Consider the following 26,662-nt stretch of genomic DNA (forward strand, 5'->3'; position numbering starts at 1 on the left):
TTTGAGGGGCACCCCCCCCCCAACAGCCCTCCTCTACCTGGTTTCTATAGTCTGGGGTGCTGGAAACAGATGCAAACTCCTAAGGAATTTTCCTCATTCAGTTGCTGGTCCAGTAAAGAGAAAGCGGAGAAGCAGGAAGAGGTGTGGGCATACTAACCACTATATGCAGCTGCTCTTGGTCTTTTCCAGAGACTCTCTCTCTCTTCTCTTTCCCTGACCCCAGTTTTTAAGGAAAATAACAATGCAATCATATGCACATATATTCAGAAGTAAATCCCATTGTGTTCAATGAGACTTACTTCCAGGAAAAATGTGGATAGGATTGCAGCCTGTTAAATTCACCCAGTTCAAAACTGAGCTTGGGAGTGAGTCCATCATTAGATGAAATAGATATAGTGCCAAAGTAATCACAAATTTACATTTGGTTGGCAACCTTCAGTCTCGAAAGACTATGATATAAGCCTACAGCACCCGGTATTCCCAGGCGGTCTCCCATCCAAGTACTAACCAGGCCTGACCCTGCTTAGCTTCCAAAATCAGACAAGATCGGCACATGCAAGGTAACAGTTGCTGTCATTTAAACTTAGGTTATTTGTTTATGGTATTTATATCCATCCATCACCAAAAAACCTCAAGGTGGCTCTCAATAAAGATTTGAAAATAAAAATTAAGGAAATATTAGAGAAGAACATAAATGCAACAGATAAAAACAGTAAGACCAGCGTATTAAAAATATCAAATTAAAAAACAGAAAGGTAATGAAACTGATCTCAGTACTGCAGAATGCTATCAAATATGCTATCAAATATGTCAACACAGATGATGCCATATGAATAATAATTATTACTGATTTGAACTAGAATTGTCCTTTTTACTAGAATGACAACAGAGCTGACCTGTTTCTGAAATGTAATTTTTAATGAATAAACATTTTTTCAGGAGGGTTTTTTATGAAGCCGGGGGAGCCGGTGCACATGCAAGATCTTTATGGAGATTAGAACCCCTTCGAATAAGGTATTTTGGTCTCTGAAACAACCTTCTGCTGTTGGTTCTGTGGTCTTAAATAATAGAATCAAGCACTTTTTGAATTGTTCACTGACTTTACATTTATTAATAAATGAAATCAATAATATTGATTTTTTGCTCACTTCAGTGGGGCTGTCACCCTCTTTTTTGAACTCATTCAGCTGTGGTCGCTTTAGTGGGTGATCTATACTGGGAATTAGATGGAGTGGTGTGTCCCCTGTTGATTTTGCTGGACATCTCAGAGGTGTTGAATACTGTTGATTGTAGTATCCTTCTGGACCATCTAGCTGGCATGAATGTTGGGGGCCCTGATTTGTTGTGGCTCAGGTCCTTCCTTGAGGGGAAGTGTTCCTGAGGGACCACTTTCTCCCACATAAATCTACAAATGCCCCGAGATGCTTAAGGAAGTGTTTTACGCGTGTTCCCTGGCTAACTGAAATTTAGCTGTCAGAAACTCAGGAGGGCTTTCTTACTGGTAGCTTGCTCCCTGTGGCATCCCTCTTATGGAAGGTTCACTGTGCACTGTGTGTTCACAGCAAAACAATCCAGGAGACCGCTGTATCAGGGATCCTATTGACCAGCCATGGAGTTGTTCTATTGCTATATTTCTTTTCTCATCTCCTTTTTGGTGCACTTTTTGTATAATCTTTCAGTGGTGTTATTTTTATTTTTTTTAAACTCTGTGGACCTCCTTAGAGATAAGGTGGGATAAATAAATATTTTAACATAAAATTAAAAAGAGAGAAATAAGGAGAAATATGGTGTTTGAATTTCTGAGGGTACAATACAGTCAAAGCTAAGTTCTTAAGTTTGCTTTAAATTAGTGGGAGAGTTAAGTGTGTGCTTAATCCTCTCCCTTGGAAATCAGTGGAACTGAAAAGAGCTTAGTTTTTGGATAGTCTGTGCCACAAATGTTTTCAGTTTGCCCCATGTAAACCATAAATGTAATATTAAGTGTCTGTGTTTTTTAGTTGGAGTGGGAGTAATATCCGCTGGGGCCAGCCTTTCCGCCTTCGACATATTACAACAGGACAATTTTTGGCTCTGACCGAAGACTTGGGCCTTGTCTTGCTAGACAGAGAAAAGGCTGACACAAAATCAACTTCCTTTTGTTTTAGAACATCAAAGGTAACACAATAAAATCAATTTGCAGAGGGGTACCAGTTTGTAGCAGCAAAACACTTCAGAGTCTTGAAGTCTAAAGTTCCAATCCTATCCAACTTTCCAGTGCTGGTGCAATGGCAATGCAGCCCTGAAGAAAGGAAACAAATGCTCCCTGACCTGGTGGAGGCCCCCATGACTGTTCTCCTACTGCAGGATGCAGTGCCTACCTCATTGGCACGGCTGCACCAGTGCTGGAAAACTGGATAGATTTGTCCCTAACAAATTTATTTCAGCATATGCTCTCATTGAGTCGACTCCTCTTTATCTGATACAGGGGTTGGGTAAACCCCAGCCCAAGGGCCATTTGCAACTCTCAGGGACCTCCAATCCAGCCCGCAGGGAGTCCCCAGTCTTCAATGAGCCTCTGGCCCATCAGAGACTCTCGGAGCCCACCCTGGCCCACAGCTGCCAGTCATGATCGCCAAATGCAAGCTGTGGGCCGAGTTAGAGCAAGGCTTTTTATATTCTCCTTGTGTTTTCTGCTTTTCACTAGGAATTATTTTAACTGCGCCCCCCCCCCCATTGCCTTTGAACAATTTATGTCTCCATGCGTTTCTGGCTTGGTCTGTATGTTTTTACTGTACAAGAGGTGTGTGGCAAACAGTTCACAGTTCTCATGTAAATGTATTCAAATTTGAAATATAAATTAATTCTTTTTTTCCCAGCCCCTGACACAGTGTCAGAGACATACCCTCCTTTCAAAATGTTTGCTCACTCCTGATCTGATGCATGACTTGTACAGTTGTGTATGTCCAATGAATATGAAAAATGCAAATAATCCAAAATTTTATTGTTCACGTGGAAAGAAAATAAATGTAATCGATTAGCTTTCAGGGGAAAATGATGCTCGAGGGAGAGGCTGGGATTTTTCCACCCCGCCCACATTGCCCCTTTTCTCTTTAAATTGGACCACTGACTGTATCCCCAACTATGCAGGCTTGCAAGGTTGATCTACATTTGAAGAAGACAGATCTGCCACTGCCATACCATGTTTGACCTGTAGCTCATAATGGACACCACCCAACGCTTAATAACTTCTTTTCTTAGAAAAAACACGTGTGCGACACATCCTGGAAGGCAATCTGCCACATACTATATAGGCCTTGATCTAGCTTTAGCCATTCGCAATTCACTGTACTTAATAACTAATGGTCACAGATGGGGATGTGCACACCCATCTGCAAGTTTTAGGTATTGTAATGTAGGTGTACATCACACAAATGCGCACCAGCACCTGAATTTTCTGTGCATATGGAAGAAGCTGCTTTCCTTCATGAATCACCTTGCTGGATTAGATAGTACCTATGATGCCTAACTATAAGCAGTGGTGTAGCTAGAGGGGGTGCAAAGCACTAAATTTTTCAGGACGCCGCACCTCAGCATGCAAGCAGCCCCTCCCCTCCTTCAGAGCCAGGTGTACGCCTCTGTTTTGCTCCCCGTCCCAGAATGGCACTCAAGGGGATGGGCCACTTGCACACCGCAGTGAGGCTCCCTGCATAACTTAATGCTTTGCACCCCCTCTAGCTATGCCACTGGCTATAAAAGTGTTGTTGTTTTTACTTTTAAATGAGTTCAGCTGACAAGTAACAAACATGCAGCATTAAGGTTTTGGTGCCTCTTCAGCTGATTTGAACAGACAGTATCATAATATGTGCCTTTTAAAATGGGCTTGCTGTTCTCTGAAATAAGCTTAGTGGACAGAGGGAGCAATCCTAACCAATATTCCAGCACTGACCTAGCTGCAATGCAGCCCCAATGTAAGGTAACATACCCATACCTTGAGGAGGCCCCATTGACTGCCTCCCCACTGCAGGATGCAGTGCACGCCACATTGGCACAGCTGTGTCAATACTGGAAAGTTGGTTAGGATTGCACCCTAACAGAATTGTGCTATATGTTGAGTGCACAGAAAAAAAGGTCCATCAATTAATTTTCTAGTTGTGACATTCAAAGTAGTCCACTTCCACTTCATTTGAGATAAAGTTGTGTAATCTTTGCTAATATTCTGACTGTAGTTGTCCTTTCTGCTAATGTTCACCATAAATACATTCAACTTCACACCACCATCAGCTTGATATGACATAATTTGCTGTGGTCTTGACTTTATAACAGCATCCCCAAGGAGTATACTGAAATTTCATTTCATCTTGGCGGTGACAATGTTATCTATTTAGACTTAAATTGACATTGAAATGTGACAGCTGTTATCCACTGGAGTGAAAAAGGGAATTAACATAGTTAAGGCAACCATTATTAGATTCATTCTTTTGCAATTCGTTAAAAAAAAGAAGAAGAAATCATTGCCCTTTTTCAAAATCATACAGTTAACTCTGGGTGCAATGTAGCAAAAGACAGCATACCATAGGCCAATTGAAAGCAATGTACTGTTGGTACACAGTTCAGTGCTATACTTTGGGCACAGTCCTAACTGGGCCTACTCAGAAGTAAGTTCTATTTTGTTCAATGGGGCTTACTCTCAGGCAAGTGTGGTTAGAATTGCAGCCTAAGGGCACAATCCTGACCAACTTTCAGCACTGGCATAGCTGTGCCAGTGGGGCATGTGCTGCATCCTGCCATTCGGTGTCAGTCACAGAGGCCTCCTCAAGGTATTGCAATGTTTGTTCCCTTATCTCAAAGTTGCATTGGCCTTATGTCAGTGTGGGAAAGTGGGTTGGGATTGCACCGGGCAGCCCAATCCTGAGCTGCCCGCAGCGCCCAGGCTCAGCAGCTCCGCAGAGGGCTGCCCCCGAATCCTGTGCCTCCCGCGCTACCGCAGGAGGCTCCTCGGGAGAAGGGGACATTTGTCCCCTTCCCCCAAGTAAGGGAAGCAGCCCCGCAATGGAGCTACTCTCTTTAGCGCCGACCAAAAGGTCGGCGCTAAAGTAAAGGCACTTGTGTAGGGTGCGCAGCCCTCCATGAGCACCCTGGATCCTGTAGAGCACAGCTCCGTGGATCCGATTCTCTCTCCCCCGACATGCCTCCTGCCAACCCCCTGGCACACCTCCTCCCTCCACGGTACGCCTCCCCATGCCCCCGGCCACGCCCCTGCCTCCCATTCCACAGCCCAGTGGTCCAGGAGACCGCTGAGCCAGGGACCGCTGTGTGCTAGCCCAGCTCCGGCCGGCACTGGGCTAGTTCCAGCAGGAGCCTGGCAGTAAGCCCCGCAAATGTGCCTTACAGCACATTTGCGAATGTGGTCCGCGGCACGGGGTCATGCTGCGGACCACAGGATTGGGCTCTGAATTGAATGGATAGGTATTTGAGGTAGGAGGTGATCTGTGAGAAAGATCAGAAGTTCTGTTAGCTAACTTCTGTTTTTCAAAATAAATCGGGCACTGAACTAACAAAAACTACACTCTTTCCCCACTGTTCAAAATCTTCACACTACCATGAAAGGTTTTAGAAAATTCAGCATGTTGCGAAAGCCATCCTCATAGTTTGCTTGAGGGTTCATCTTCCTGGACAGTTCCACATCAAACCCCCACTTGTCAATAGCACTTATTTGTCAGTCTACTGTGCATGCCTGGGCAGCACAGTCAATGCAAGTGAAAAAAACAAAATTGTTGCAGGCAATCTTTCACCAAAGATGATATTTGTTCCCCCTTAGAGAACCTCTTTCTGAATTTCCTGTTTATTTCAGAAGTTCTTCAGTATCACAGTAGTTCTCCATACATTTCTAGTTTTCAGGCCAGTTACATTATAAGTTTGTTCAGAAGTATTTTCCAGTAATCATAAAAGTGTCTTTTGCCTCTTTTGATCTATTTGTTTCTGCAATGTTATGCTAATTTATAAAAGATTTGCATGTCAAATTATGTGATACATTCCACTGGTATTCAGTTAATTTTTCTCTTTGTTTTCTTGTTCATGGGATAAAGGAAAAACTGGACTCTGTTCACAAACGTGATATAGATGGCATGGGGGTTCCTGAAATAAAGTATGGCGATTCAGTATGTTTTGTACAGCATGTAGCCAGTACTTTGTGGCTCACCTACAAAGCACAGGATGCTAAAACAGCACGTTTAGGACCACTTAAAAGGAAGGTAAACCAAATATTGCATATAAAGTTTTATAAAATAAAAAGACACCCCAGCAGTGTCTTTCCTTTCCTTTCCTTTTCTTTTTGCATCGAAGTTTAATTACCTGTATCTGTAATAAATAAACCAGCAGTGTCTTTTCTAGTGGCTGTCTGCTGGTAGTCTTCTGTATCTTTTTTAGATTGTGAGCACTTTTGGAATAGGTTGCCGTTAGTTATTTGATTTTCTTTATAAACTGCTTTGTGAACTTTTCGTTGAAAACTGGTATATAAATACTGTTAATAATAATAATAGTTAAATGGGTCAGAATGAGGACTGGAGAGTGATTGCCAGTCAATTGCCAGACTTTTTTTTTGCCAGATATTGCCAGATAATACTCAGCAAAATGGACCACTGGTCTGATTTAGTATAAGGCAGCTTCCTAAGATTTCAAAGAGCATTGCCTATTAAAATACTTTGAATGCACTTGCTAACTATATATATTTTGATATGGTGCTTTAGCTGTGATCAGCCTGTATTCATAGGGCCATAGTTGTGCATGCCACTGGCTCCTAGCTGAGAAGCGCATGAGGCCAGAAAGTGCACTGTGAAGTAGTGTGGGTTCCATGCCTTACTCCTTGCAAACTAGATCGGGGCTTTTAGCAGATTTGTGTTTGGCTCTGCAGTGTGCCCGCATTTATGTAGTGTCTGTTCACCTTGACGTGTGGGATGTAGACAGGATCAGCCCAATTGATTTTCTTGACTGGGAGCATTATCTTGGAAATGAGGCAATCTTTATTCTAACTTCTGATAGACAACCCAGTCAGTGAAAAGCAATCAAATAGTCGAGTGCTGTTTATTTGCTGGGTTTGTGACTACATTGCTTTTCAAATAAATTGATAGTGAAGAGTGTATAGATTGAATCTAATGGCCTAATCCTATTGCGGTGTAACATGTAATGTGGCTGTTGCAAAAGGCGACATGCCAGCCTGTTCAGGCTAAAGTGGCTGGCTTTGTGTGGTAAGAGATGCTGGTCCCCTACCACCCCAAATGGATTGCTTAGGGGATGGGAGGGAGGTAGGATGGGGAGGGGTGCAACAGGAAGATGGTGGGGCAGGGAGGAATGTGGTCTGAGCTGGGGGAGGGGGTGGGTTCAATGGTGGCAACATCTGCTAAATCCTAACCCCCCTCCCTGGGCCCAATCAGCTGTCATGGGTTCACTTGGACTTATGCTAACAATATCACTGATGCAGATTTGAGTAGACCCATGAGGCTGGCAGGAGCCATCCCTGAGGCAATGGAACAAATGTTCCCATGTCCTGAGGAGTCTGCTGGAGGCCAAAGTAGAATGCAGTGGGCGCCATGTTAGTTTCATTGCATTGCTGTGTGGGGAGTTAGTTATGATTGGGCCAGTCGTCTGACTGATCTTCTCTCGAAATGCTCAGTTTGAATGTATGTATTATCTGTGCTCAAATGTATGCATTCAAATGACATTCTTAAGGTGTTAGGAAGATACAGCTCCCACAGTATCATCAATACGTCATTTCCTTTGGCAGTGTGCCTAAGAGCATGAGAACAGTGTGCCACTTGAGAACACGATTGTATCTCAAAAGCATTACTTTGCTGTTGTCTGTAGGTTATATTGCACCAAGAAGGACACATGGATGATGGCCTCACATTACAGAGATGTCAGCATGAAGAATCCCAGGCTGCTCGAATCATCCGCAACACAACAAGATTATTTAGTCAATTTATAAGGTAAATCTTGCCTCACGTTGTTCAGAATACTCCATGGAATTTTTAAAAAGCATTTGATCCTAATATAACAGTGTAAACCCCTTCCATTTTGGAGTGAAAGACTTGTATTAGTCTGAAGAATTATCTTTACAATGTCCCTTTACAATGCAACAGTTAAAATTAATTTTATAAAAACAAACTTTTTCGAGTAGTCCTTCCTACAATAAATCAACTTGATAAATTGAATCCATTCCCCCATTGAGAGAAGTTAATGGTGTGTTAACATCCAAATACCAATCCTGTTTCTAACAGCATGCTTCAAATACCCTTGGAAAATAATGCACTACACTGCAGAAAAGCAAATTTACAAATCTACAGGAGCCTTCAGCATTTCTGTTGAATTATAAGACCTTGCATCCTTTCACAAGGGCCTGTACTGCAGTATGTTTGGTGTATTCCAACTTTAGTCTTTCTTAAGTGCCATGTGCTGAGATATTCACATGAAGGCTGACATCACATGTAGAATTCTCCACAGATTGATTTTTCATTCATCTATGAAATGTCAAAGCCCTTCTCAGCTGAGTTTCCACCAATGGAGGCAAAAGACTTGACTACCCATAATTTTTTCTCTGTGTATATGAAAACTGTGTAGAGGGGCTGTTTTGAGCAGACCTGAGCCAGCAACCTTGCTAGTGAAGGTCCCAGTGGACTCCTCCATGTTGCAGAGGCTTACTCCCGGGTAATGGAACAAATGTTCCCTTTGCCAGAGGAAAACTTTGCAAGTGTCCACCGCCAACCCAAGATGTAGTAGTAGCCATTTTGGCATCTCTACATCGACTGGGCGGGGCAGGGGACGTTGGAACAGGGTTGGGATTAATGCCCTATTTGAAAATAGAGGAGTGATATAACAACAACAGCAGTCATAATCCATCTCTTTAGATGGTCCAAGCAGTTAATATCAAATATTCTGTGTATAGGATGACCTATATTTTGCAATTTAAACCATTTTAGATGTTATCATTTTGATTATAGTCATGATGATTACTGATTCATTTGTATAGAAAATTGCTTGCTTTATCTTTCTATTATGTCTTAGTGGAAACAACAGAACTTCAACTCCCATCACCCTGCCAATTGAAGAGGTACTTCAAACCCTGCAAGACTTGATTACGTACTTTCTGCCTCCAGAAGAAGAGCTGGAACATGAAGATAAACAAAATAAACTTCGTTCACTCAAGAACAGGCAAAATCTATTCAAAGAAGAGGTTAGAAGGGATTCTTGGAGGGTTTTGATTTGTATATATGGCATAGGTTGGCATTGGCCAACTGCCAGTGTTTATGTGCAGTTCTGACTATATCTCAGAACTGCTCTTAATTTGCTGTTCTGTTTTAATTAATCCCTCACAAGCTGCACAGGTGGTTGCTGGTTACTCTATGTGTTCAGGCTCTGTTAAAATAATATTTTTCCTCCAGCATGTGCCTAAGAAGATATCAAAACAGGCCTCAGATTGATTTGCTACTTGTCTCCTCATTAGGAAAAGAAGTAAACTGAACTAGGACAAAGAATTATTTGAATGTGGGGAATCTTGCTGATATTTCATGGTTTATCTTGAATATCTTGGGCCTTATCTCCCACAATCAATAACATCCCTTGTTCAGAAAAATGTGGGATCCCCCAGTTTGGTCTTTCATTTTTCCCAGTACTGGTGTCAGAAGTGTAAGGGTTGGTTGGCAACCTTCAGTCTCGAAAGACTCTGGTATAAGCCTACAGCACCCAGTATTCCCAGGCGGTCTCCCATCCAAGTACTAACCAGGCCTGACCCTGCTTAGCTTCCGGTATCAGACGAGATCAGGCATGTGGAAGGTATGGAGAAGTATACAAAAGGGGTCTTCAAGCCTGAGGCTGCGTTCCAGCCTTGTTTGTAGTGTTGGTGGTGGGCAGTTGCAGAGTTTTCCTCTGGCAGAGGCTCTTCAAGGTCTAAATCCACTTCTATATATGTTGATCCACTGCAGTGTGTGTGTGTGTGTGTGTGTGTGTGTGTGTGTATTTGCGCTCTCTCTCTCTTTCTCTGTATATATATTGCAGTGGATCAGCATTGCAGTGAATAGAACATTTTTGTATAGAACATTTTGATTGTTCTGATGTAAAGTGATTTATTTTAACATCACTCCAAAATGTGCATTATTATTTTGTTCTGAGATTTCTATAATTTTAAGTGAACAAATACTTTACAGTATGCTAACATGATGTTTGTGATAATACTTTTGATGACAATTACCCTTCATATAGAGCAGATTGCTGTTAAATACTGATTAAGTTACTTTTGCCAGTGAGTATTTATAGCTTAGATGAATAAATAGGGAAGTTTTGAAAAACAGTGGTTGGCAATGATTCATCTCCTTCTGGGCATGGAGCTCTGTGTAATGGGTAATTATTTCCCATAAGCCTCAATAGAGCTATTCAACTCCTACTCCTTTAGCAGCCCTTGATTGGCTGTATTTAGTGCAGAAAATGCTTCCAGCCTGTACTTTGAACGGGAGACTTTAACACATGCCTCCTGTGGAGTCATCTGGCTTTACATGAGCAGAGTACTCATTCTCTAACATGACTTATGCCCCCACACACTTTTAAGCAAAATAATAAACATCAAGTCTACTTTGGCTCTTGGTGATGCGCATAAGTCTCCCATGTGACAGCTGAGTACACTGCATTTGAGTGGGGATGAATCATGCCCAGTAGTTTAAAGCAGCAGCAGACCTCCCCACCTCCCCAGCCTCACACCTGGGGCAAAGGTCCATGATGGCACACCCCACAGGCTATCGCTGCCCCCCGCGCAGAAATCCACCCCCCCCCACTCACCTGAGGCTCACGGAGCCTCTTGCAACCTCCACCTGCATCGGAGAAACCTCTGTGAGGTCCCCAACACTTTAAACTGTACTTTTGGAAAACCGGATGCACAGTTTCCACCCCCATTGGGAGCCTCAGAGAGGCTTCCATGGGGTCCTAGTGCCTCGCACTTGGGGCTTTTGCTCCATTGGACCTTATGGTTCGTCTGCAACTGCCTGTGAATTGAGTTAGGCTGAGAGATGATGACTGGCCCAAGGTCACTTAGGAAGCTTTGTGGGTGAGCAGGGATTTGAACCTGGCTCTTCCAGGTCTAAATTCAGCATGAAACCACTACACCATCCTGGCTCTCATATTGCATGCTACAATGCCTTTTAAATACAAGTTGAGTCTCATTATTTGTGAGGGTTCCATACCCAGAACTCACCTAGATGACGAAAAAAAGCACTAAAGCAAATCATTTTAAAAAACAAAGTCCCTTTGCTCTGATGATTTAAAAACAGCCTTGCTGACCTCTGTGATGTTAAGACAGAGTCTTTAGGCAGACAATCCGTCAATCAGTCTCTCTCCAGTCGTGTCAGTGGCCCCTCCCTTCACCCAGAGCAAAGTGATCTTTCTTTCACTTGGGGGGGAAGGGAGGGGTTGCTTTGCCTTGGAGAGAGAATCAGCCAGCTGCCCTCTCGAATTAACAAGGCTATTGTTAAACTACTGTATTCCTTTAATTTATAGGGCCCTTCTCATCAAATTGAGATAGAAAAATCTGTGGAATCTGTGGATAATTAGGTTATACCTGCAATCCCTTACATGACTCTCTCCACAATAGTTGACACGGTCCCTCACCAAAGGCTACTGAAAAAACTCCACAGTCAGGGAATTAGAGGACAGGTCCTCTCCTGGATTGAGAACTGGTTGGAGGCCAGGAAGCAGAGAGTGGGTGTCAATGGGCAATTTTCACAATGGAGAGAGGTGAAAAGCGGTGTGCCCCAAGGATCTGTCCTGGGACCGGTGCTTTTCAACCTCTTCATAAATGACCTGGAGACAGGATTGAGCAGTGAAGTGGCTAAGTTTGCAGATGACACCAAACTTTTCCAAGTGGTAAAGACCAGAAGTGCTTGTGAGGAGCTCCAGAAGGATCTCTCCAGACTGGCAGAATGGGCAGCAAAATGGCAGATGCGCTTCAATGTCAGTAAGTGTAAAGTCATGCACATTGGGGCAAAAAATCAAAACTTTAGATATAGGCTGATGGGTTCTGAGCTGTCTGTGACAGATCAGGAGAGAGATCTTGGGGTGGTGGTGGACAGGTCGATGAAAGTGTCGACCCAATGTGCGGCAGCAGTGAAGAAGGCCAATTCTATGCTTGGGATCATTAGGAAGGGTATTGAGAACAAAACGGTTAGTATTATAATGCCGTTGTACAAATCTATGGTAAGGCCACACCTGGAGTATTGTGTCCAGTTCTGGTCGCCGCATCTCAAAAAAGACATAGTGGAAATGGAAAAGGTGCAAAAGAGAGCAACTAAGATGATTACGGGGCTGGGGCACCTTCCTTATGAGGAAAGGCTACGGCGTTTGGGCCTCTTCAGCCTAGAAAAGAGACGCTTGAGGGGGGACATGATTGAGACATACAAAATTATGCAGGGGATGGACAGAGTGGATAGGGAGATGCTCTTTACACTCTCACATAATACCAGAACCAGGGGACATCCACTAAAATTGAGTGTTGGGCGGGTTAGGACAGACAAAAGAAAATATTTCTTTACTCAGCGTGTGGTCGGTCTGTGGAACTCCTTGCCACAGGACGTGGTGCTGGCGTCTAGCCTAGACGCCTTTAAAAGGGGATTGGACGAGTTTCTGGAGGAAAAATCCATTATGGGGTACAAGCCATGATGTGTATGCGCAACCTCCTGATTTTAGGAATGGGTTAAGTCAGAATGCCAGATGTAGGGGAGAGCACCAGGATGAGGTCTCTTGTTATCTGGTGTGCTCCCTGGGGCATTTGGTGGGCCGCTGTGAGATACAGGAAGCTGGACTAGATGGGCCTATGGCCTGATCCAGTGGGGCTGTTCTTATGTTCTTATGTTCTTATGTTCTTAATAGTAAGAAAAGCAGTTTTTAAAACTGTGATTTTAAAGGAATGTATTTTTCCCCCCTTCTCCAGGGATCAGCACATTCCTTCTCATTTGCAGTGGCCATTCGTGTTGAGTCAAATTTGTGTATAAAAAATCCATGTATGACAAGGTCGCACCTGTATATCTTTTATTGGTTGGCTAAAAATGTGAAGAAATGCATTTCTGGACATGTAAACATATTTTTATCTTGTGATGTTTTTACAGGGGATGTTAGCATTGGTTTTGAACTGCATCGATCGCTTAAATGTTTACTATAGTACAGCTCACTTTACAGGAATTGGCAGAGAGCAAAATGGTACAGCATGGAAAGAAATTTTGAATCTCTTGTACAAATTGCTAGGTGAGTTCTACAACTACCAAACAAAGGCATTATTAAAATGTATTTTTCCCCACATAGTTTCTGTGTGTTTATATTGTGTGCAGAAGTAATTAAGCAGCAATTCAATTAAAAAAAAACAAACATTTTCAGCATAACATGTATTGTGTCTTTATTTATATTTAAGCACAGCATACAGGTAATCATGCAAGTAAAGAGCTGATTTCTGTTTCTGAAATTTTTATAATGCAAGTAAAGAATAGGCAGTTTCAAATTATTAATTCCACCCAGAACCATATGCCTACTGATGACTACTGCACCTGCTTTCTTAGATCCAGTGTTCTCCCCCTTCCCCATATATACACTTGTGTGCGTCTCTCTCTCCCTCTCCCTCTCCCTCTCTCTCTCTCTCTCTCTCTCTCTCTCTCTCTCTCTCTCTCTCTGTGTGTGTGTGTGTGTGTGTGTGTGTGTATGAATCAGTTTTGTGGCCCATACTGGTTTACTGGAAAAGTCCATCTTTCTTTATAAGTAATAAATTTACGTTCCAGTTGTTCATGCTCGTTATCTTTAGCGCAAAGGATGAGAAGAGTCTGCTGTGTTTTCAGCTGTTATAGTTGTTCTTATGAAACTTGTTGTTGGGAGACCGTTGGGACAATAGGAATAGGTTTTTATGAAAACACTTTTGGCTCATTGTTAATTCTGGGGATGATGGTTTAATGATATCAGATGGTTAGCCAGGGTCAGTAACTTTTAGTGCCTACGAATCCTTTAATGATCTACAGTGGAATGCTCCAAAAAAGTATTACAAATCTCCTTATCTACTGTGATCATGGTAAATCAATATGTGTTGATATTAATAGCCCAATCCTACCTAACCCCCTGTGCAGCTACCACTGTATCCCGTGGGGGGACTTTTGGCTGCTGGAGGTCTTCTTGTGGTAAGAGAACATTTGTGTCCTTGCCCCACGGTAAGCCCCAGCAGCCACTATGGGTCAGCTTGAATCTGTGCCAGCTCAATTTCGGGGGATTGTGATTTGGCATGGGGTGCTGTTGCTGCTATTCTCACTCCCTTCTGGGTCTTGTCTGCCTCCTCTCCACCCTGTTACCACTCCATACCGCCTTCCCCCACCTGTTTAACCCCCTGCCCAGCTCTCTCCAACCCCCTGTATGGCCTTACCTACTGTGGTGGGTTTCCGTGGCTCCACTGTTGTGCAGGAGGCCACTTCAGCAGGCCCACTACACACATCACCGGAGGATGCTTTGCGACTGTAGTAAAACAGTCTTCTCTGATGCAACACTAGTTATGCTGGCAGGGGATGGAAATAGTCTTGGGTTGTGACTTTGTTATTAATTTAGTAGAGCTACAACAGAATACTTTGGTATTTTACTAGAAAATTTCTACTCAGAGTTGACAGGCAATTTCAAATCTTTTTCAGCTGCTCTCATTCGTGGAAACCGAAACAACTGCGCCCAGTTTTCTAATAACTTGGATTGGCTAATTAGTAAATTGGACAGACTAGAATCTTCTTCAGGTGAGACATGCTTCTCTTTAATTTAAATAAGGCTACTAGTGCTATAGAAAAAATTCTCCTTGGATATTTTCAGAGCTCAGGCGCCTCAGCAGAATCCAGTGAATTCAGTCCTAGAAGCATGTTGTGCATTGTGAGAACTCACGATTCACCCAACTGTGTTTTTAAAAACCAAAAATATGTCTAGTGCAGTGTTTCTCAAACTGTGGGTTGGGGCCCACTAGGTGGGTCGCGAACTAATTTCAGGTGGGTCCCCAATCATTTCAATATTTTATTTTTTATATATTAGACTTGATGCTACCATGGTATGTGACTGAATTTGGGGAAATGTTACAGATCTATACTTTTAACAGGTTACTATGTATATGCTTTTAACAATGACTTTCAAAATAATCCACTTGAAAGTTATAGATAGGCAGGTAGTGGATTATTTTGGAAGTCTTGGGCAATACCAGGAGCAATTCTGATGATATTAAACATTGTAGATTTCAATTTTACTGAATGTTTATCATTTTGTTTACAATTATACATGTAAAACATATATGTTAAGTTAACATACAGTGTGTTCTGTTTATTTATTCCTTAAAAAACTTACACTGGAAAGTTAATTACTTCTTTAATGTAGGCCAGGGGTGCCCAAACCCCAGCCCTGGGGCCACTTGCGGCCCTCGAGGACTCTCAATGCGGCCCACTGAGAGCCCCCAGTCTCCAATGAGCTCTGGCCCTCCGGAGACTTGCTAGAGCCTTTGGTGGCCTGACACAACTGCTCTTAGCATGATGGCCAACTGTTCGACCTCTCGTGTGAGCTGTGGGACAAGGGCTCCCTCCACTGCTTGCTGTTTCACGTCTGTGTTGCAGCAGTGGCAGCAAAGGAAAGGCTGGCCTTGCTTTGTGCAAGGCCTTTTATAGGCCAAGAGCTATTGCAAGACCTTCATTCATTCATGTAAGTTCCATCTCTAATGTATTCATTTACGTAAATTTATTCAAATTTGAAATGTAAATTAACTCTTTTTTTCCCCAGCCCCTGACACAGTGTCGGAGAGATGATGTGGCCCTCCTGCTAAAATACACCCCTGATATAGGCCACTGGTTCCCAGACTAATGAGTTGAGACCCATTAAGGGTAATTACCCATTAAGGCCATTACCCTTAAGAGTAATTATACCGTGGCCGCAAATAAGAGACATTTTAACATACCTGGAGGGTAGTACTGGCCATCCGGGGGGGGGGGGTCACAGTACCCTCTGTGGGCCTCCCCACTGCTAGAAAGGCTTTTATGTCCAATTGTGACCCACTTCTGGTTTGCTATCATGAACCCGAAAGTGGGTTGCGATTGGAGATAAGAGCCTTTCTGAACTCTTGGGAGGCCCACAGAGGGAACTGTGAACTCTCCATATAGCCGGCACTATCCCCCAGGCACATTACAAAGTCCCTCCTTCGTGGCAACAGTGCAATCTCTGCAGTGCCATTAGGCCCCACCACCACCTCCACAAGGACTTACAAGGTTCCCAGCTCCCATATAGAGTTTGGGAACCACTGATGTAGGCAACTCTGTCTAAATTACAAAAGATCACCTAAATTAATACGCAAGTATGGTTAGTGGTTTCTGATAAGATCTTTCGCCCAAAGCAACCCCCATTGGAACTTGACCTGGTGAGTTTACTATCTTTAAATAGAAGCAATGAAAAAACTGTTCTGAAAACATACACACAAACCCACACACATTATATTTTACATTTGGTAATAGATACATTTTGAAAATCCAGACCAAAATTTAAATAATTACCTCTTATACTTGGTCTGTTTCAAAACAACCTCATTCTTGACAGATTAGAGATGAAATAGATGAATGCAGAAGTATTGCCTTCTTTTCCCTTAGGACGGTCCTTGCTTCAAGCTTTGAATGATGCCCTGTAGCCTCTATTCTCTAATGTGAAAATGATCTCTGTTTCTGTGGCATTCATGTAGGTATTTTGGAGGTGTTGCACTGCATTTTGATTGAAAGCCCAGAGGCTTTAAATTTGATAGAAGAAGGCCATATCAAATCTATCATCTCACTGTTGGATAAGCATGGACGTAACCATAAGGTATGTTTGGCAAATGCAGGATGTGTCATTAATCTACGGAAGAACAGGTAGACGAAGTAAACAGGTCTTTATAATATCACCCTGTGCATTCTGTTGTAAAAGAAAGTAAACACATTGTGGTAGAAACCTGTTCCTTTGCAAACAATAAAGTCAAGTGTGAATTCTAAATGCAGACTTCCTCCTCAGTTTATTCTGAAGCTAAATTCTTAGAAATAGTTATTTTTCTAGTATACTGTATAAATATAAGGGGCCTGCGCAGACATGTCAGGGAAGGTAGCTGGAGAAGGCAGCTTGCCTGAGGGGAGTAGTGCCTTAGGGTTAGTGCTCATGCACTTTTTAGTGCTCATGCACCTTTAGTGCCTGAGGGTTAGTGCTCATGCACCTTTTCTGCTCTCCACTTTCCCATTATGAATGCTGCTTGGTTGACTGCCGGTGACATGAGAGAGGACCTTCTCCATGGTGGCACCATAGTTGTGGAACTCCCTGCCACTTGAAGCGGAGAGTGTCCCAATAACTTCTGGATTTCTTGTGACATCTTAAAGCTTTTCTGTTTCATGGAGCCTTTCCTGATCTTGTGTAAATTGATTTGGTATAATTGTTGGTGGAGGTTGCTGGGTTTTGTTTTAGGGCAGTGTTTCTCAAACTATGGGTCAGGACCCACTAGGTGGGTCCCAAGCCAATTTCAGGTGGGTCCCCATTCATTTCAATATTTTATGTTTAATACATTAGACTTGATGCTCCCATGGAATGTGACTGCATTTGGGGAAATGTCACAGATCTGTACTTTTAACAGGCTACTATGTATTTGTTTTTAACAGTGATAGTAAATGGGACTTACTCCTGGGTAAGTGTGGGTAGGATTGCAGCGTAGAATTGTTAAAAATTTTCCTGCTTGATGATGTCACTTCTGGTCATGACATCACTTCCGGTGGGTCCTGACAGATTCTCATTCTCAAAAGAGGGTCCTTTTTAGGATATCCTTAGGATTTAGGATGTTAAATGTTTGAGAACCACTGTTTTAGAGTGTTTTATATTGTATTTGGCTGCTCATGTATAAGCCACCTTGGTTCTGGCTTTTTAGCGCACAGGAAAGGTGAGGCAAAAATGCTTTAAAATGAAGATAACTCTGTAGTTATGGAGGAGTTTGCTCTAGTGAGGTGGAGAAGCTGTCAGGAGCGTGGCACTTAATTTATTAATGATAGTAAAGATCCAGTGTTGCATTCCCACTGCCCATTATATAATCATTTATATAATGATAGGAAGCAATGATAAAACATATGCATGATGTGCAGCTGAGAATTCTAAAACAATGGTATACTCTCAGTTATTTGCACTGAATGATTTGCACTGGGAATAGAATGAGGCACTGAAGTCCTATCAGGTACTATCTGAACATTTGGCAAGAACCAGATTGAAGTATCATTGCAGCTTCATAGTAAGCTTCTGTTATTATTGCAGCTTCACAGTTAGCTTCTAGTAAGAGAAATGAGAGAGATAAATGGGGTAGTATGTTATGTGACACCCTTTAGCAGAGAATGTTGGGGCACAACCTCTCCTTGATCATGCTATCTGTGTGTTCACAGTCTAATTCAGGGATGTCGAACATAAGGCCCAGGAGCCGGATGTGGCCCCAAAGAAGCCCTTTATCCAACCCTTGGGCTCTCCCTGCACCACCATCAGCTGCTCTCAGCTGCTGAGCTGATCTAAGGTGCCACTGCTGAAAGGGCAGCACACATGATAATTGGGCTCTCCCATATCTTGAAAACATAATCAAGATGGGCGTATTTTCATTTCTGTCATTTGCAGCTGAGTTTCCAAGCAAGAAAAAAGTGATTACTTCTGGTCATGACCCTCTTAACGACATCACTTCCTGCTTAAAGACATCACTTCTGGCCATCAACAGGCATCACAAATGCTATTTGGCCCGCTATATGAAATGAGTTTGACGCTCCTGGTCTAAGAGCTTTATTCAGGTTTCAGGTTATTCTTATGGAAAGAGAGCCATTCAGTAGAGTTTATTTTGAGCTTGCACTAGTAAAGCCGCTTCCAAGATTAGTCTTATCCTCTGTATTCCCCCAGTGTTTTTAGAAAATAAAACTTGGAAACAGTATTGTCTTATATATTTCATACATTTAATACTGACTAATAACAATGTCTTTCAGGTTCTTGATGTGCTCTGCTCTCTCTGTCTCTGTAACGGAGTAGCAGTGCGATCTAATCAAAACTTAATTTGTGACAATCTTCTCCCTCGGCGAGATCTACTCTTACAAACACGGCTGGTGAATGATGTGACAAGGTATATTGTATGTGTATCTGTTGATAGATTGTGCTCTGTTCTGTGAGAGGTCTCTGTCATAAGAAGGGCGGACGACATTCACACCATTGTTCTTCAGGGTTGTATAACTGTTTCTGCCATCGGTGGCCTAGGTAGAGGGGGTGCGAAGCACTATGTTTTGCAGGGAGCCTCACCACAGTGTGCAAGTGTGGACACTGCTTTTTGGAGCCATTCCAGGTGGTGGGAGCAAAATAGAGAAATGGAGGCAAATGCAGAGAGGCAAGGAAATGAATGCCTCCGTTTTGCTCCCACTACCTGGAATGATTCCAAAGGGGGGGAGGGGCCACTTGCACACTGCAGTGAGGCTCCTTGCAAAACGTAATGCTTTGCACCCCCTTAGCTATGTCACTGTCTGCCATAGCGTTGTGTTTCTACTTTGTTGTGGCAGTGATCTACATTGGATATGTGCTTAGTGAAAGGATTGACCATGTAGCTTTTTCGATACCAAATGCTGGGGAAGTCCAAAAAAATTGCTGCTGTTAGATCCAGGTTGCAGTGACCTTCTTGCATCCATGGCCTACAACTTCTGAGAGGGGGATAGTTTGGTTGTTAGGCGTGTTCCGCAATCCTAAACCAGCTTGCTCAGAAGTAAGCCCACCTGAGAAGTAAGTTCATCTGAAGGGACTTTAGATTTCTTTCTCATCTTATACCAGTGGTTCTGGGTGAATATCATCTTGACAATAGTCAGCTTGATCTCCCTAGAACAGGGGTGAGCAAACATTTTGGCAGCAGGGCCACATCATCTCTCTGACACTGTGTCAGGGGCCGGGGAAAAACAAATTCATTTACCTTTTAAATTTGTATAAATTTGTATAAATGAATTCATTAGAACTTATATGAATGAATGAATTTTACTGAGCTTATTTATAATACTCATGAGAACTATAATACAGGTATGTAGAACCACATGAGCACTATGACCTGTTTGCCACACACCTCTTGCACAGTGAAAACATAAAGACCAAGCCAGAAACGCATGGAGACATAAGTTGATCAGAGGCAATGGGAGGTTAAAATAATACCCAGGGAAAAGCAGAAAACACACGGAGACTATAAAAGTCCTTGCTCTAACTTGGCCCACAGCTTCATCCTGCAGTTGTGGACTAGTATGGGCTCTAACAGTATCCAACAGGCCAGAGGCTCAATGGAGACTGGGGGCTCCCTGCAGGCCGGATTGGGAGTCTCTGACAGCCACAAATGGCCTCTGGGCCAGGGTTTGCCCACCCCTGCCATAGAAGATGACCTGGATGTAACTATAGATGGTAGTTTGTTGCTGTTTGTTTGTTGCTGTTTGTTCATCTGGAGTCCTCAGTGGCTTTCATTTGGAAAGATGAGACTAGGACCACTGTTCTACAGTGGTTCTGCCCTTACTGATCAAGATAGTTTCCAGAAGGTGTTATTGGATCACTCCTTCTCAGCTCCTTGGCTCCATTGACCTATATGGTCCCACAGTATTCTATCTTATTTTCCATGCTGTTCAACATCAGTATGAAACTACTGGGGAAGGTTGACTGGGGCTTTGGAGCATGGAGACACCCAGCAATCTCTCTGCTTTTTATCTGATATCAGCGTTCTGTGGGCATTCTGAACTGATGGTTGGCTGGAGACAGATGTGATCAGCAAACTGAAACTTTATCCAGCCAGGTGCTGTTGGTCAGTAGGAAAGCTATTTCTGGTTTGGGTTTGCAACCTGTTTTGTATGGGGTTGTGCTTTCTTTGATGGACTGGGCTTGCAACTTGGAAGTACGTATAGACTTGATCTTTACTTGGAATGGTCAAATTGCACCTGTGGCCAAGACCTGTATTTATCTAGTTTTGGCTTGTGCTCCAGCTGCATACTTTCCTGAAGAATGCAGTTCTGGTCCTAGTCACATCAGTACTGCTACGGATAATTGTGGTTTTCACAGCATAGATGAGCTGAACGGAGACATAAACATTAAATATTATAGTGGTGCATCTTACACGCTGTCTTCTCTTCTCTTTTAGTATGAGGCCAAACATATTTCTAGGAATTGCTGAGGGCTCAGCACAATATAAGAAATGGTACTTTGAAGTAATAATTGATCAAGTAGATCCATTTTTGACAGCAGAACCTACACATCTGCGAGTTGGCTGGGCCTCAACATCAGGCTATGCTCCATATCCTGGAGGTGGAGAAGGTTGGGGAGGCAATGGTGTTGGTGATGACCTGTATTCGTATGGCTTTGATGGACTTCATCTATGGTCAGGTGAGGCCTGATTTAATACTCCTACTAATAACCCTCTCATATGAATCACAGGACACAATTCTAACCAGATCTAGTCAGAAGTACTATTTTGTTCAATGGGGCTTACTCTCAGAAAATTGTGGTTAGGATTGCAGCCACAGTTTACCGTTTTTAAGATGGTGATGTCCACTTCTTAAAAAACTCACTGTCAACCTTGGAGAAAAAGTGCAAGCTCTCATCATTAGCTAGCATAGGGTTTCTCAAACTGTGGATCATGACCCACTTGGTGGGTCACAACCCAATATCTAGGCCCTGGGATGGACCCACCCACCCACCGATGTGTCCAGTTGGCTCCAAATTGGAGCCTTCTAGACACAACTGGAGGCTGCACCAGGCCTCTGAAGGCCTCCAGAAGCAGCTGGAAAGTCACGTCCAGTTTACTTCCTAATTCATGAAGTAACTTCTAGTTACTTCCAGATGCCTATAGGCCCGGTACCATAGAAGGAGGTGGGTCATGGCGCCCTCTGCCACAGAACAGTTGGGTTGTGGCAGGGAAGAGGGAAAGTTTAAGAACCCCTGAGCTAGCCAATTAAGGGCCCAATCCTATCCAATTTTCCAGCACTGGTGCGGCCGCAATGCAGCCCCAAGGTAAGGGAACACATGTTCCCATACCTTAAGGAGGCCTCTGTGACTGCTGCCCCACCACAAGATACAGTGCATCCCTCATTGGCACAGCTGCACCCGCACTGGAAAATTGGATAGGTTTGGGCCCTAAGCAGAAGTTCATTTTGATCCATTCTAGTGTGAGCCTAAATATTATGATGCTAACTTTTCACATTTTCTATATTTCAAAAATATACTTCCTATATTTCAAAAGACTTAGTAGTGTGTTTGGTTTTCTATATTAAGCTGCTAATGCCGTATGGACGGGTAGACCTGGACTCTGCATCAAGAAGCCTAGTAGACCTAAGTCCAAAGACTGTTGGGGCTGTCAGCACCCTCTCCTGCCCTATTTTGCCCTCCGTTCTGCCTGTTCCCATTGCCCCCCTTCCCCTTTGGGAAGGGGCTCAGAAGAAACTTTGTACCCCCTGCTAAAATTCCTCTCGTGGTATCGGTAACCAGTTTGTGCCTGCCGCTCTTCAGATCTTTAGAGCTAAGATTGTGACCCAATTGTTATATGGTGTCCCCATATGTATTGCGGAAGCCAATAGCCCTCTGGACCGAGTTGCAGCCGTATTTTTTAGGAGGATTCTCGGAGTCCCAAATTCCATCAGGTTAGCAACACTGGCTCTCGAGCTGGGAGTTCACCTCCCTTCAACTATAGCTTGGGCCTTAACATTTAACTTTTGGCTCTGTCTCCATCTGTCTCTTCCATCCGATTCCCTTCTCAATGACCTGATAAGAGATCCCTTTCTATCTAGCTGGTTTCATAAAATTGATTCCAAATTGAATTCCTTAGATCTTTCCTTGGAATCTTTAGTGGATCTTGACATTAACAGCGCCTATAAGCTCATTCAAACTAGGCTTTGGGAAGCTGAATTTACCAATCTTTCTGCTGATCTTAATCCAGTATGTTCCCTCTTTCCTTTGGATTTTGCCCTCTATCAGGTCAGCTTTCCAAATATTTTGATACTTTAACAAATCCCTCTCTCAGAAGGGCTTTTATGCTCGCGCGTTTCAATATTTTCCCATCCTTGTACCATCATGGTAGATTTTTGTCCATTCCTCAGAATTGCAGATTATGCTCTTTTTGTCATCTTGCGCCAGACACTCTCCAGCATATTCTAATCCACTGTCCAGCGCATTGTCTACTCAGGAAGCTGTATTTGGGCCCTTTTCTAAGCTACCCTTTTGGCCCATTTACTGATCCTATTTTTGTCTTACTTAGTGATAATCAGGCAAATATTACTTTAGCATTGCCAGTTTTTTATCCCATATTATTAAAATATCCCCCCTCCCTGAACTTTTTTTTTCTTTTCCCTTTTTCCTATATTATTCCTATTTTCCCTTTTATGCTTAAGTATTTTATTAGTGACTGTTGTAGTGGTCACCTGTTTATTTATTATATGCCAATAAAGGTATTGTATTGTATTGTATTGTATTGTATTGTATTGTATTGTATTGTATTGTATTGTATTGATATGCACATACAGTATTTATTGAATTCCTCTCATAGGCCCTGGCCCTAAGTGATGGTAACTTAACACTGTGAAATGTTCATCTCTTCTCATGGTAGGAAGCGAATATGAGGCAGCAGCAACTACTTACCTACAGCATAATTTTTATTTATTTTGACCAGCAAAATGAAAGAATGGGTGAAGAAAAGGATTGTGGCTTGGGAATCCTTCTGACATTTGTCTATAAAAAATGTTAAAACTCTGCCCGAGGTGCTGTGTGACAGCTACATAAGAACATAAGAACAGCCCCACTGGATCAGGCCATAGGCCCGTCTAGTCCAGCTTCCTGTATCTCACAGCGGCCCACCAAATGCCCCAGGGAGCACACCAGATAACAAGAGACCTCATCCTGGTGCCCTCCCTTGCATCTGGCATTCTGACATAACCCATTTCTAAAATCAGGAGGTTGTGCATACACATCATGGCTTGGACCCCATAATGGATTTTTCCTCCAGAAACTTGTCCAATCCCCTTTTAAAGGCGTCTAGGCGTCACCACATCCTGTGGCAAGGAGTTCCACAGACCGACCACACGCTGAGTAAAGAAATATTTTCTTTTGTCTGTCCTAACCCGCCCAACGCTCAATTTTAGTGGATGTCCCCTGGTTCTGGTGTTATGTGAGAGTGTAAAGAGTATCTCTCTATCCGCTCTGTCCATCCCCTGCATAATTTTGTATGTCTCAATCATGTCCCCCCTCAGGTGTCTCTTTTCTAGGCTGAAGAGGCCCAAACGCGGTAGCCTTTCCTCATAAGGAAGGTGCCCCAGCCCCGTAATCAACTTAGTCGCTCTCTTTTGCACCTTTTCCATTTCCACTATGTCTTTTTTGAGATGCAGCGACCAGAACTGGACACAATACTCCAGGTGTGGCCTTACCATCGATTTGTACAACGGCATTATAATACTAGCCGTTTTGTTCTCAGTACCCTTCCTAATGATCCCAAGCATAGAATTGGCCTTCTTCACTGCCGCCGCACATTGGGTTGACACTTTCATCGACCTGTCCACCACCACCCCAAGATCTCTCTCCTGATCTGTCACAGACAGCTCAGAACCCATCAGCAAATATCTAAAGTTTTGATTTTTTGCCCCAATGTGCATGACTTTACACTTACTGACATTGAAGCGCATCTGCCATTTTGCTGCCCATTCTGCCAGTCTGGAGAGATCCTTCTGGAGCTCCTCACAATCACTTCTGCTCTTCACCACTCGGAAAAGTTTGGTGTCGTCTGCAAACTTAGCCACTTCACTGCTCAACCCTGTCTCCAGGTCATTTATGAAGAGGTTGAAAAGCACCGGTCCCAGGACAGATCCTTGGGGCACACCGCTTTTCACCTCTCTCCATTGTGAAAATTGCCCATTGACACCCACTCTCTGCTTCCTGGCCTCCAACCAGTTCTCAATCCACGAGAGGACCTGTCCTCTAATTCCCTGACTGTGGAGTTTTTTCAGTAGCCTTTGGTGAGGGACCGTGTCAATCGCCTTCTGAAAGTCCAGATATATAATGTCCACGGGTTCTCCTGCATCCACATGCCTGTTGACCTTTTCAAAGAATTCTATAAGGTTCGTGAGGCAAGACTTACCCTTACAGAAGCCATGCTGACTCTCCCTCAGCAAGGCCTGTTCGTCTATGTGTTTTGAGATCCTATCTCTGATGAGGCATTGTAACTAGGGAAGCTGAATCTAAAGTCAAACCAGCTCTGGTAGAAAAAGGTAGATTTAAAATAGTCCAATTAAAAACCTGGAAATTAAAAAACTTTCCCAACTATAATCAGTTTCCTATATTTGGGCAAAACAGGAAAATATCAATTAACACAAAACATGATTTCTTTAACTTTAACTTTCCTCCTATCAAGTGAAGGGAACTTATTTTTCTATATACCTTAGTAAAGTATTTATTTATTTATTTAGAAATCTCATGTTTACTATTAGCCTAATTAAAGGCATTTTGAGATTGTTTGCTCCACTCTCGAGTCAGTAGTCCCAAAACAGCCATACACTGCATTTTGGGGTCTCTTGTTATAAATTCCCCCAATTTAGTTTAATTCTGGGCCAGGCAATTCCTGGCCTAGGTCTGTGTGTGTAGTGATAGATGCTTGTGTGTAGTGTGTGTAGTGCTTGTGTTTTAATGAGTTGGCAGCAACATTGGATGAAATAGTTAGTGCAGACCTTTCCTTGATTCACTGTTTTACTGCATTCAGGATTATTTTTGCGTGGGGGCAGTTCCAAAAATATGGCTCCATTTGCAGACTAAAGTTGAGCAGTCCTGAATTCTGCCACCTCACCCTGCATAGTGTGTAGTCTAGGTCTAAGATAGGGCACAAAAATATCAATTTCTGTGAAATCCTATGCATGTTTACTCAAAATAAGTTCCAGTGTCTTCAGTGGGGCTTACACCCTAGTTTTTGCACCTGGGAATGTGTTGCTGTTTTGCTTCTTAAAACGTGTCAGGTGAACCTTGTTGTTTCATTCCAGAATTTTGGTTGCAATCCATGCAATGCTGCTCCCATGCGAACCCTATTTAAATTCAGAGGAGTTGTGTACCTAAATGCCTTTGTTGTGTTAAGTCAAATGGAAAATTGAGCATTTTAAGAAGTGAAATTGAATAACAGGAAAGAAGATAATGATTTTTCTTTGTAGGCTCTGCCCTCCAACCGGTCATTCCAAAAAAAATTTTTGCTATGATTATAATTTGTGACATTCTTGTAGGAGGAAAATATATATCTTCAGTTAGGGTAGACTTTTAAAATCACTGTAGAACATTGTAGTGAATGAAGTGGCATCATACAGAAGATTTGAGCTTTGTGTGCAAATTGAATGTCACTCGTGCATGCTAAGGGTGTCTAGCATATTACTGAAATAGTGTTCATGCTTATCTTCTCGTATTAGTTGTTCCATGAGTTCCAATTTTTATGCCACTTTACTGAAAGGGTCTTCCTTTGCCTTTGGTCTATATCAGGGGTGTCCAAACATTTTGGCAGGAGGGCCACATCATCTCTCTGACACTGTGTCAGGGGCCGGGGAAAAAAGAATTAATTTACAATTTGAATAAATTTACATAAATGAATATATTAGAGATGGAACTTATATGAATGAATGAA

The 26,662-nt window shown here is 42.8% G+C and overlaps 1 protein-coding gene across 1 annotated transcript in view; it reads left to right on the forward strand.

Moving 5' to 3' along the window:
* Positions 1-26,662, forward strand: part of RYR3 (ryanodine receptor 3) — a 296,319-nt gene that overhangs the window by 65,198 nt on the left and 204,459 nt on the right. The window contains exons 9-19 of the mRNA XM_066612315.1: positions 940-1,014; positions 1,998-2,154; positions 2,997-3,005; positions 6,066-6,230; positions 7,840-7,961; positions 9,037-9,205; positions 13,119-13,254; positions 14,667-14,762; positions 16,727-16,845; positions 19,008-19,141; positions 21,167-21,408. Of these exons, the coding sequence (XP_066468412.1) occupies positions 940-1,014; positions 1,998-2,154; positions 2,997-3,005; positions 6,066-6,230; positions 7,840-7,961; positions 9,037-9,205; positions 13,119-13,254; positions 14,667-14,762; positions 16,727-16,845; positions 19,008-19,141; positions 21,167-21,408 (1,424 nt within the window). The remainder of the gene's footprint in view (positions 1-939; positions 1,015-1,997; positions 2,155-2,996; positions 3,006-6,065; positions 6,231-7,839; positions 7,962-9,036; positions 9,206-13,118; positions 13,255-14,666; positions 14,763-16,726; positions 16,846-19,007; positions 19,142-21,166; positions 21,409-26,662) is intronic.

Source organism: Tiliqua scincoides, chromosome 1 (assembly GCF_035046505.1).
Source record: "Tiliqua scincoides isolate rTilSci1 chromosome 1, rTilSci1.hap2, whole genome shotgun sequence".
NCBI classification, from domain to species: Eukaryota; Metazoa; Chordata; class Lepidosauria; order Squamata; family Scincidae; genus Tiliqua; species Tiliqua scincoides.